General features: G+C 43.0%; 1 protein-coding gene across 1 annotated transcript in view; it reads right to left on the reverse strand.

Annotated features, from left to right (window-relative positions):
• LOC137334494 (leucine-rich repeat-containing G-protein coupled receptor 4-like) overlaps positions 1-12,465 on the reverse strand; it is a 134,619-nt gene that overhangs the window by 92,209 nt on the left and 29,945 nt on the right. Inside the window, exon 2 of the mRNA XM_067999207.1 lies at positions 6,330-6,401. Within this exon, the coding sequence (XP_067855308.1) occupies positions 6,330-6,401 (72 nt within the window). The remainder of the gene's footprint in view (positions 1-6,329; positions 6,402-12,465) is intronic.

Below are 12,465 nucleotides of genomic sequence, written 5' to 3' on the forward strand. Positions count from 1 at the left end.
CACTGAGGAATAGACCACATTTCCATTTTGGGCACCCAGTGACGCACTCTGCTCTTCACAGTCTGTGAGCCTTAGCATTAACCTCAGAGATAATTCCTACCACTGTGTGATACTTCCATCCTTGTATTCTCCATCAATGTGACTGCCAATTAATATCACCTTAAGGCAATTTTGTGCTATGAGGCTATGTCCACAAGGAATTGGGTTGAGACCGAACAAACTCAATTCACACAGGATGCTTACAGCCAGGAGAAACATGAGAGAAACCATCTGGCGGCCCATTGGCAGTGTAAGAGGCCAACCGCATTAATCTGTCTAGCCCAGAGAAGCACTCCTGGTCCCATAAAAATAATTTTAACACTTACCTTTTTGGGCCACTTCCACTTTCCCACCAGGTTTTGCTGAATGGAATTTCCACAGTGCATGTTCCGCCCAGTAGGCTATTAAAATTTCATCAGGGTTCTATGTATATCATAGGACCCCGACTAGCATAGATTCATGAGGTGCCTGTCTGATTCAGGCTGGGCCACCGAGCGGAAGGCCCCGATGCATATGACAGAATAGGAACGGGGCAGTAAATCAATCACCTCGATTTTAACTCTAATACTATCCAGTTTCTGCCAGGTGGAGGAAGTTAAAATCACCCCCAAGATCTTCAACCAATTAGCCAGGCTAGATTTGACCAAGGTTCCAGAATAGTACGATATCCCACTGCATCACCAGTTCCTCCCTCCTATTTGTTCTTACATCACTACAATGGACGTATTAAAAATATCAAGTTTTCAGAAAACACATGTGGCTTAAACATAGAATGCATGTCGGGTTCTAGTAAGTATATCAAACAAGCATACCCAAACAAATAACAGAAGTACAAGATTACAACTTCAAGTATGCTCGTTGGATAATTATTGTATTAAATAAAACACTAACATGCTTTGCTTTATTTGTTGAACCATGGTTCAGTATTTTTAAAAAGGGTTGGTTTGTTTGGTTTAGAAAGACATAGAAGTTACAACACGGAAATATGCCATTCGGCCCAACCAGTCCACGTTGGTGTTTACCCTCCACGCAAGTAAATAGTTCTAATCACATTTACCCACCCTATTCCCATATCTCTTCAACCCCTTTTCCTTCATCCACGTATCCAATCTAGTCTTGAATCTTGACCTAGATTCTGCCTCATCCACATAGCCCTGGAAGTGAATTCCACAGCCTCACAACTCTTTCAGTAAACAAGTTTCTCCTGCTTTCTGTTATGAATTTCTTACATTTAATCTAGTATGTAGAAGCAGTCTGCTTCTATTCACCCTGTCCCATCCTTTCATAATTTTAAACACTTCTATCATTTTGTTCCATAATCGTGTTGTGCTAACAAAAAAAGACCCAATTTTTCAAGGCTTTCTTCCTAATTGTATTCTATTGTTTACAATAAGCATACACAACAGATCCAGATAAACATCTACAATATTCCAGTCTTTTGCTCATACAGGAGTATTGCAGTTATGGAAGAGATATTTTCTGTAATGCGCTGGCTGCAGTGACTCACTGGAGGATTGTTAGCACATCTGTTCTGGTCTATATAATAGACTAAAATAGTGCCAGCAAAATCCAGATCCAAATATGGTTCTTACAGAAAATGTTGAAATTGAAAACAAATAACACAGCAATCATGGCCTATAGCAGAAGCTTGGAGCCAAGTTTATATTTATGGAGGCCAGTCAAAACTTCTGTATGCCTAAGAGTGAAAGCAGCCAATATTTCTGTAATTAATCGTGCACAAATCGTTGAAAGTGGCAGGGCAGGTTGAGAAAGCGGTTAAAAAAGCATACGGGATCCTGGACTTTATAAATAGAGGCATAGAGTACAAAAGTATGGAAGTCACGATGAACCTTTATAAAACACTGGTTGGGCCACAACTGAAGTATTGTGTCCAGTTCTGGGCACCGCACTTTGGGAAAGATGTGAAGGCCTTAGAGATGGTGCAGAAGAGATTTACTAGAATGATTCCAGGGATAAGGGACTTTAGTTACGTGGATAGACTGGAGAAGCTGGGGCTGTTCTCCTTGGAACAGAGATGGTTGCGAGGAGATTTGATAGAGGTATTCAAAATCATGAAGGGTCTAGATAGAGTAGATAGAGAGAAACTGTTCCCATTGGCGGAAGGGTCAAGAAACAGAGGGAATAGATTTAAGGTGATTGGCAAAAGAACCAAAGGTGACATGAGGAAAAACCTTTTTACACAGCGAGTGGTTAAGATCTGGAATGGACTGCCCGAGGGGGTGGTGGAGGCAGATTCAATCATGGCCTTCAAAAGGGAACTGGATAAGTACGTGAAAGGAAAAAAAATTGCAGGGCTACGGGGATAGGGCAGGGGAGTGGGACTAGCTGAATTGCTCTTGTATAGAGCTGGCACAGACTCGATGGTCCAAATGGCCTCCTTCCGTGCTGTAACCTTTCTATGATTCTATGATTCTAAACTGGAGTGGAAACCAAGGCTTGGTTAAATATGATGCATTTTTTACACTTCTGTCAAAAATACAAATCCATTCAAAAAACTTCTACAGACATGCATGTAGATGGTCTTACGGACAGTTATGAAAAGATCTACTGCAATTTAACAAGATTTTTTTTCCGAACATATGAAGGTCTGGCATTTTAAGTCACATTTAATAAACAAAATAGGAGTAAGAAAAGCAACTGAATTAACAAGTCACTTAGGAAAGGCAACTGACTGGATTATGAATGGATTGTTATGTTAGTGAAGTGGGAATAAAGACAACTGATCAAACACCATAGTATTTACCATAAAGCTGTATCCAGTTGCTCATGACATCTGACAAGCAAAAAGCTTTACAATTCAAAGTTAAAGGTTAATTATTACAGTTAAAGTTCAGCTCCCATACGTATGCTGATGACACCAGCTCTACCACTTTACCACTTCTCTCAACCCCACACCCATCTCTGTGCTATCAGGCGCCTGTCTGACATCAAGTTGTGGATGAGTCAAAGTTTCCTCCAATTGAACTTCAGGAAAGCTGAAAGCATCATTTTCAGAGCCTGCCATAAATTACAGACTCTTACCACTGATTCCAATCCCCTCCCTGGCCACTTTCTCAAGCTTTTTTTTTATTCGTTCATGGGATGTGGGTGTCGCTGGCGAGGCCTGTATTTATTGCCCATCCCTAATTGTCCTCGAGAAGGTGGTGGTGAGCTGCCTTCTTGAACCGCTGCAGTCCATGTGGTAAAGGTTCTCCCACAGTGCTGTTAGGAAGGGAGTTCCAGGATTTTGACCCAGCGACGATGAAGGAACGGCGATATATTTCCAAGTCGGGATGGTGTGTGACTTGGAGGGGAACGTGCAGGTGGTGTTGTTCCCATGTACCTGCTGCTCTTGTCCTTCTAAGTGGTAGAGGTCGCAAGAACATGCAAAATCATGGGGTCTTGTTCAACCCTGAGCTGAGCCGTAAACCCTACCACATATCCATCACCAATACTTTATTTCACCTCCATAATATTTTCCACCTCAGCCCTTACCTCACCCACGCTACTGCTGAAACCCTTATCTGTGTTTTGTTACCTCTACATTCAATTTCTCCAATGCTCTTCGAGCTAGCCTCCCATCCTCTATAAACCTCAAATTTGTCCAAAACTCAGATGCTTTAAACTCACCCACACTAAGTCCTATTCACACATCCCTGCTGTTCTCACTGAGCTATATTAGCTCCTGACTCCCATTGCATTAAATTTAAAATCCTCATCTTGAAATCCCTCCAATTCCTCACCCACCTCATTCCATACTCTTTGGCCTCTCCACCTTTAAAAACTTTCTCAAAACCCATCTTTTCAAACAAGCTTTTGGTCACCTCTCCTAATTCTCATACTATGATTTGGCATCCACTCTTTTACTCCTTCTGCCTATTTATTTTCTTCTTCTCCTTCCCCCAATTAAAGCACTTTGCAATGTTTTCTAATTTAAAAGGTGATGTCAGTTGTTATTAGAATCCAAACCTTGGCCTTCCGGAATGGGAGTCAGTGGTAACTAGGGGCATATTAGAGATTTTTGAGGATGTAACTAGCAGGGTAGATAAAGGGGAACCAGTGGATGTAGTATATTTGGATTTTCAAAAGGCATTCGATAAGGTGCCGCATAAAAGGTTGTTACACAAGGTAAGGGCTCATGGGGTTGGGGGTAATATATTAGCATGGATAGAGGATTGGTCAAAGGACAGAAAACAGAGAGCAGGGATAAACGGTCATTCTCAGGTTGGCAGGCTGTAACTAGTGGGGTGCCGCAAGGATCGGTGCTAGGGCCTCAGCTATTTACAATCTATATTAATGACTTAGATGAAGGGACCGAGTATAATGTATCCAAGTTTGCTGATGATATAAAGCTAGGTGGCAAAGCAAGCAGTGAGGAGGACACAGAGTCTGCAAAGGGATATAGACAGATTAAGTGAGTGGACAAGAAGGTGGCAGAAGGAGTATAATGTGGGGAAACATGAAGTTATTCACTTTGGTAGGAAGAACAGAAAAACAGAATATTGTTTAAATGGTGAGAAACTATTAAATGTTGGTGTTCAGAGAGACTTGGGTGTCCTCACACAAGAAACACAAAAAGTTAGTATGCAGGTACAGCAGGCAATTGGGAAAGCAAATGGCATGTTGGCCTTTATTGCAAGGGGGTTGGAGTACAAGAGTATGGAAGTCTTGCTGCAGTTGTACAGAGCTTTAGTGAGACCTCACCTGGAGTACTGCGTACAGTTTTGGTCTCCTTATCTAAGGAAGGATATACTTGCCTTGGAGGAGGTGCAACAAAAGTTCACTAGATTAATTCCTGAGATGAGAGGGTTGTCCTATGAGGAGAGATTGATTGGAATGGGCCTATACTCTCTGGAGTTTAGAAGAATCAGAGGTGATCTTATTGAAACACATAAGATTATGAGGGGGCTTGACAAGGTAGATGCTGAGAGATTGTCTCCCCTGGCTAGAGAGTCTAGAACTAGGGGGCACAGTCTCAGGATAAGGGGTCAGCCAGTCAAGACTGAGATGAGGAGGAATTTCTTCATGCGGAGGGGTGTGAATGTTTGGAATTCTCTACCCCAGAGGGCTGTGGATGCTGAGTCATTGAATATATTCAAGGCTGAGATAGATAGATTTTTGGACTCTAGGGGAATCAAGGGATATGGGGAAATTGAGCAGGAAAGTGGAGTTGAGGTCAAAGATCAGCCATGATCTGATTGAATGGCGGAGCAGGCTCGAGGGGTCGTATGGCCTACTCCTGCTTCTATTTCTTATATTCTTATGTTCTTATGAAAGTCAAATAGAACAACCAGATCACTCAACTAAGAACACTAAAATGTTCTTGATACAGAAAACACTGAAATTAATTAGCAAGTAAAGTTCTCCATCAAGAGAAAGCTTGTAATATCAGCATTAGCAACCAGGTGGCTGTGAAGACAAAAAGAGAGAAAAAAAGACCATGAAGAAATAAAGAGGTTAAATGAAGCAAGTCCAATAATGCCATGGTTATACTGCACTGAATAATGAAGAATAAACTGTTCCATAGTGATGCAAGGGAAAGAACATTTTCAATGTCTGCTCATCGTGAAGTTGGTAAAGTCAGGGCTCCCTGGATGGTTCTTAAAAGCATCCATAGCGTACTGCTCACCAGCCTCCCAATGACATTTATTTTAAAATAATGGGAAGACCGAAGCACCTGCCATAAACTCCATACCTTCACCACTAACTCCATCTTACTGTCAGGTTGAACCAGGCTGTTCCACTCTTCAGCATTCTATTCAACCTTGAGCTGAGCTTCCAACCCCATATCCTTCCTAACACAAAGACCGCCCACTTCTACATAACATTGCCTACCTCCATCCCTATCTTAGCCCACCTGCCTTTGAAACCTTCACATGCCTTTGTTACCTTCAGATCGTTATATACTTGGAAAATTGTCCACCTTGTCAAGCGTCAAATGTCATAGCTGCACTGGAATAGCTTGGCCAGGGGACGGATAGTTCTGGTGCGCAGGTCGTCAGCACTATTGCCAGGATGTTGTCACACCCATAGCATTTGCTGTGTTCAATACCCTCAGCTGTTTCTTAATGTAATGTGGAATGAAGTGAATTGGTTGAAAATAAAGTCAACGCAAACAACCCAGTGTTGTAATGGATTAATTATTCAGGATTTTTCATTAACCGTCAACTCTTACTGAGAGTTAGTGTTGAATTCTTAAGCTGACAGTCAGGCAGAGTTAGGGAACAAAGAATAGAACATAGCTTCTGCTAAATAATTTTATTATTAGTGTAACTCACAAGCATACTCACACATATTCTGCACTTGTATAAAGAAGCCAGTTATCTTTCCATATCATTGTAATGTTGTTATCACGAAAATCCCTAAAGTGAAAATAAACACTGTAAACATTACAGCTCAGATCAAACATCAATATAGAATAAAATTGGTTGAAGAATTTACTATCTTAATTTATTACATTTCTCTCATGTCACAAATCTCAAAGTTACCTCAGATTCGAGACATAATTTGTCTTACTTTAAAAATAACTTATGAGCCGTGCAAGGCAGTGGCACCTGCTAGGGTAACAGTTTCACATCAGCAGCCGTGCTCCTGTACCTTACCCAATTTGCTATTCTTGGCATGTGAACAGAGACAATGGCCTCGATATTAACTCCCCCACGACAGGTGGGAGGGGGTCGGGGTGGGGGGAGGGTGTTAATGACTTAAACATGGGGACCATAGCCCTAACACGCAGTGGATGTGCCACCGCCTTTTTTACAGCGGTGGATATCTGGGTGTCCGAGTGTCCCGGCATGGAGAGGTGGAACACCTCATTAACATATTTAAATCAGGCTCCCACAGTACAATTGGGAGCCCAATTTGAAATTCACTGCTGCTGCACGGGTTTCCCAGGGGGCTGGAAATCCGGCAGTGAAAGGGAGGCGGGAGCTGCCGGCTCCACATGGTAAGTGCCTTTTCCAGCACTCCATGTGGACCAGGAGGAGGACGAGTGCTCCCCCCGGCCACTCAAGGAAGCCTTTGTCTTCTCCCCTGCCGATTGCCGACCTCCCCCACTGAAGCCCCGATGACTTCTCTCTCCCTACAGCCCCGATGGCCTCTCTCCCTACAGCCCCGACGGCCTAACTCTACACCGCCCCCCCCCCCCCCAGGCCCAATCGCCAACTTTCCTCCCTCCCAATTGCCGAGGACCATCCCCAAGGGTCCCTGGCTGCGACCTCCTACCGTTGGTTTTCCCTCCCAGCCGTCGGCCAGGCTATCAATTTGGCCGGCTGGCAGGGGGAAATGGAACAAAAATTGATAACGAGGTCCTGCCGATCTGGGATCTTTGTCCATTTTCGGCCTCCCCGCAAATATCGGGGCCATTGAGTGTTCACAAGCTATTCCATTATTCGGCATCACTGACAAGCCTAATCCTCTATCCACCCAACATCCACACATATCCACTTTCTGGGAAGGGGAACTAGATAGTCATCAGGATCAGGTGCTCAGGCCAATTTCCTTTCATTTCCCCCCTTCCTCACCCCAGCCTTGGAGCACTCAAACTAACCATAGCACTCCCTCTGCCACCTCGAATGAGATGAGCTGATTTGGCATAGAACAGGGTTTAAATCTGGGGGGTTCTTGGTTTGTATGGCTCATTTTCACATCATTTGACTCACTTATCTACCAGGCCACCAGGGAACCAGATTCCTTTAAAAGATAAAGAAAATTTTGTTCACTGTGACAGAAGTGTCCAACATTTTGGAGTAGTGAGCCAGGTAGGTTTGTGTGCCACAGCTATGCAGACCAAGGTTAAGGACCTATTTGGCCCTACCACAGAATCATCATAAAATTGAGCCACTTTGAACTCTATTTCCTAGGCCTAGAAAGTAAACATTCTATGGGTGTAGTTGGGACAGGAAGCACAATTCTTGTGGAAGGTCAAGAACCGTGTTCCCTCAGTTGTACATATTTTTGTGAAAATATATCCCATCCATATCACCTTTCCATAGAGCACTACGGTACCCCATTACACTGTGTCATGAATGACTCGAATTTTTGCCTCCACTAACCTACCAGAAAGACCATTCCAGTTTTTAATCACTCTTTATGTGAACAAATGTTTCCTGATATCAGCCCCAAGATTTCCTTTTACCAATTTGTACCTAAGTTACCTTGTCCAGCAGAAATAGCGCTCAGGATTAACCTTCTCTATACCACTTAATATCTTATATTGTTTGCCTGAAATAACAGTCACTGCACTTCAAAAATAATTAATTGGATGTGAAGCACTTTAGGGCATCCTGAGGATATTTTAAGGCACTATATAAATGCAAGTTCTTTCTATCTTTCGTTATGTAGCTCGACTAGTAAATTGCACAGGGCATGTTACAGTCGCCCACTGAAGACCTCTATCCATTCAGTGGACATTCATATTATTGTCAGTCTCTTAGAGCCACAGAACCATAGAATATCATAACACAGAAGAAGGATATTTTGCCCATCCATCTGTGCCAGCTTTTTGCGAGAGCAACCCAGAGTGGTTAGGATCTGGAATGCCCTGCCTGAGGGGGTGGTGGAGGCAGAGTCAGTCATGGCCTTCAAAAAGAAACTGGATAAGTACTTGAAAGGAAAAAATCTGCAGGGCTATGGGGAAAGCTGGATTGCTCTTGCATAGAGCCGGCGCGGACTCGATGCGCCGAATGGCCTCCTTCCCTGCTGTAACCTTTCAATAATACTATGAAAGCTACTCCATCTGCCCTGCTCTCTCCAAATAGTTGTGTATCTTTCTCTGCTTCAAATATTTATCCAATTTACCTTAAAAGATGCATTAGTCTCTGCCTCAACCACTCCCTGTGGCAAAGCATTCCATGCCACAGCATCTTCCTCTGCGTAAAGAAATTTCTCCTAACTTCTTTCCTCCCTCGCTTAGCAATAATTTTCATTTGCTGACCCTCATCACTGACTCCTCAACCAGGGAAAATTCTTGATAAATCATCAAAATTCTTCATAATCTTAAAAAGCTCTATTAAATCTCCTTTTAGCCTTCTCTGCTCCAGTGTATACTCCCATTCCTTATTTTTTGTCTAAAATGTATTACCTCACACTTACCTGTACTCAATTGCATCTACTACCTATCTGTTCATTTGGCTAACCTGTTGATGTCTTCCTGAAACCTTTTACAATATTCCTCACTGTTTGCCAAACCTCCTACTTTTAAGTCATCTGCAAATTTCGAGACTGCATTCCCTATACCTGAGTCCAAATCATCTATATCTACAGTGAACAAAAGTGGATCCACCACTCATTTATCCTAACTCTGTTTTCTGTCCATCAGCCAAGAACAACTTGCATTTATATAGTGCCTTTACGATAGAAAATGTCCCAAGACACTTCATAGAGGCATAAGGAAAACAGACGTTGTGCGAAAGAGGGAGAAATTAGGAGGGGTGACCAAAAGCTTGGTCAAAGCAGTGGTTTTTAAGGAGGTGAAGATGCACAAGAGACTGGAATCAGAGAAATAGTCAGAACAGGGAAGGGAGAGTTGTGGGTCTGGAGGAAGATAGGGAGAGGCGAAGCCATGGAGGGATTTAAACTGAAGGATGAGAATTTTTTTTTAAAAGGCATTGGGGGACTGGGAGCCAATCCAGGTCAGTGAGGAAAGATGTGATGTGAGAGGAACTTGGTGCAAGTTAGGAGACAGGCAGCAGAGTTTTGGATGAACTGAAGTTTGTGGAGAGTGGAGGATGGCAGGCCAGCCAGGAGAACAACTTTCTATTATGCTGCTACATTTCCTCTTACACCATACACTGAAATTTTTTCAGCAAACCTCTTAAGACGCTTCATCGAACGCCTTCTATAAATTCATATCTGCTATATCTATTGCATTTCCTTTATCTATCCTTCCACAATCAGTTACTCCTTCAAAAGACTCTATTAGATTCGTCAAACATGACTTGCTTTTAACAAATCTGTGTTGGCTGTCTTTGCTTAACTCATGCACTTCCACATGTGTACTAATTTTATCCCAAATTATGGATTCTAAAGGGCCAATTTTAAGCTTGTCTGCCTCTGATCCCACACAGAAAACTTGGACCTCCCCTGCCCCGCGGGGGCTTCCCTCTCTCCGCAACTGCAAGGCCCTCCTGACCCACCTCCTAACCACTTAACAGACTGCCAGGGATGGAGCGGTGGCCTCTTACCACCCAATATTCCGCTCCTGCCCATCAGCCAGCTAACACTTCCCATCGGGTTTGGGCAGGAGACTGATGGGGCCAATACAGTTAAAGCCATGGAGTTAAGATCTCCAGGGCCTCACGCTGAGGAGGGCCGGATGGTTTTGGTCAACTTCAGCGCCCACCCGCACGACTCCTGCCGGGAGTTAAAACTGGGGTTTAAGAGTTTACCTACAACTGATACTAGACTAACTAATCTATAGTTACCCATCTATTGCCAGTAAAACTTTTCTTGCTTCTTAAAAAATGCCATAATTATGTGCAACACTTCAGCATTCCCAAGGAAATGACAGATGAGCAAACCAAGAATGAACCTTTCTGCTCTGTCACACCTGGAAATGTCAGACTACCATTAGAGGGAGAGAGAGGATGAGGCCTGTGACTGGGGAACAAGCCTATGGTCTGGGATGCAGCAAGCCCACGGGTGCCGGAAGCTCAGAAAAATAGGAGGGGAGCAGCGATCAGTCAGGGGGAGGGGGGAGCCAATAACTGTGGAAAGAGGAGATAACAAGGTGTGGGATGGAGAAGTCAGACCAAGAGTGAAGAGAGAATAAACAGCAACTGCTCATTGCTAGAACTGTGCTGCAATGATGGAGTGAGGTCAGCCATGGGGAGGGGAAGCCGGACAGCCTAAGGCCCACAGAAAGCAGGGAATTTAAAATTATATCAGGAGAATTAAATCTACATTTAAAAATAAACATTTTAAAGCTAAAAACTGATTTGGAAGCTTTCTTATCTGGAAAGAGAAAAACAAGATGGAGACAGTTTTTGAAGAGATACATCAGTAAATTGAAAATTGCTGCACCGACCCATCTGGTAGCCAGAGCCTGCATTTACAGCATTACGGGCACTGTTTGCATACGGAAAACCATTATAATATTTACATAGGCATTTCAATGTTACATATTGTCATAAAAGCATGCCAAAAAATGGTGACAACGGGAAGTAGTTAGTTACTTACAGGAAGTGCATGCATACACAAGCTTTTGAATAAGGTATATAGATACAGTGGCCTTCAAGGCTGAACACTCCAAGGCCGGGAATTTCGTCGGAGTTACTCCCGCTCTGCTGCCGTAACTTTGCCAGTAGAAAGAAACCCTGTTTATGGGGGGACGCACAAGAGGCCAGAGTCAAAGAAACAAAGAGTCTGTGGTTGTCGGGCTGGAGGAGATTACAGAGCGTGGAAGGGGCAAGGCCTCAAAGGGATTTAAACCTAAAGATGAGAATTTTATTTTCGATGAAATGGAAATAAAAATCAGAAGAGATATAAAATGGGCTGTCGATTCGCTATCACCCATTTTAGACTAACGCACAAAGTCAAAATTACGTCCAATTACTTTAATGCTCTCCTTGCTGATCTCCCAAGTAATAGCCTCCACAAATTGAAACTCTGCCTCCCTCACCCTATACACTAAGTCCCATTCCCTTATCGTCCCTATCCATGGTACCTTCACAGCCTATCTATCAATTTCAAAATTCTTGTCCTCAACTATAAATTATTCCATGGTTTTGCCTTTCCCTAGCTCTGCAACCAAAGTCAGCCCTCTGTATGAATTCTCAGCTCTTCTAATTCTAGCCTCCTTGCATCCTCCCATCTTTTCACTCCACTTTTGGTTGCAGCACCTTTCACCATTTCAACCCTTCACCCTGAAACATCCTCTGCCTTACTACCATTCCCCCCCTTTCAAAAGTCTCCTCAAAACCTACCTCTTCAATCTATCACCCCTAATATTTCTTCCTCCGTTTCTCAGTCTATGGTTATTTTTCCACCTTAAGAAGTATTTTGCACATTTTATTGTGCTAAAGGCACCATACAGGTGGAAATTGTTGTTCACTGGTAAAGTCCCTATCTGTTAGTTTCTGATTATACACTTATCAGGTGTTTACACTTCGAAAGGCACAGAAGGGGGTCTTGGGACATTTTACCACATTAAAGATGCTAAATAAATGCAAGTTGTTGTTGGGGGTGAATGAACAGAAAATTTCAAATGCATAATTCTCTGACAGTGTGAGCTAGACAGCAAAAGCCATAAAAAGGAGCATAGAGTACAAGAGTAAAAAAGTATGATCAATTTCAACAAAATATGGCTTCGGCCACAGTTAGAGTACTGTGTGCAATGTAGGGCACCCCATTATAGAAAGAATAGTAAAGCCACAGAGAACATACAGCATAGATTCACCAGGATCTTGCCAGGGTTGGGAAACTATA

The sequence above is a fragment of the Heptranchias perlo genome, chromosome 2 (assembly GCF_035084215.1).
Source record: "Heptranchias perlo isolate sHepPer1 chromosome 2, sHepPer1.hap1, whole genome shotgun sequence".
Classification (NCBI taxonomy): domain Eukaryota; kingdom Metazoa; phylum Chordata; class Chondrichthyes; order Hexanchiformes; family Hexanchidae; genus Heptranchias; species Heptranchias perlo.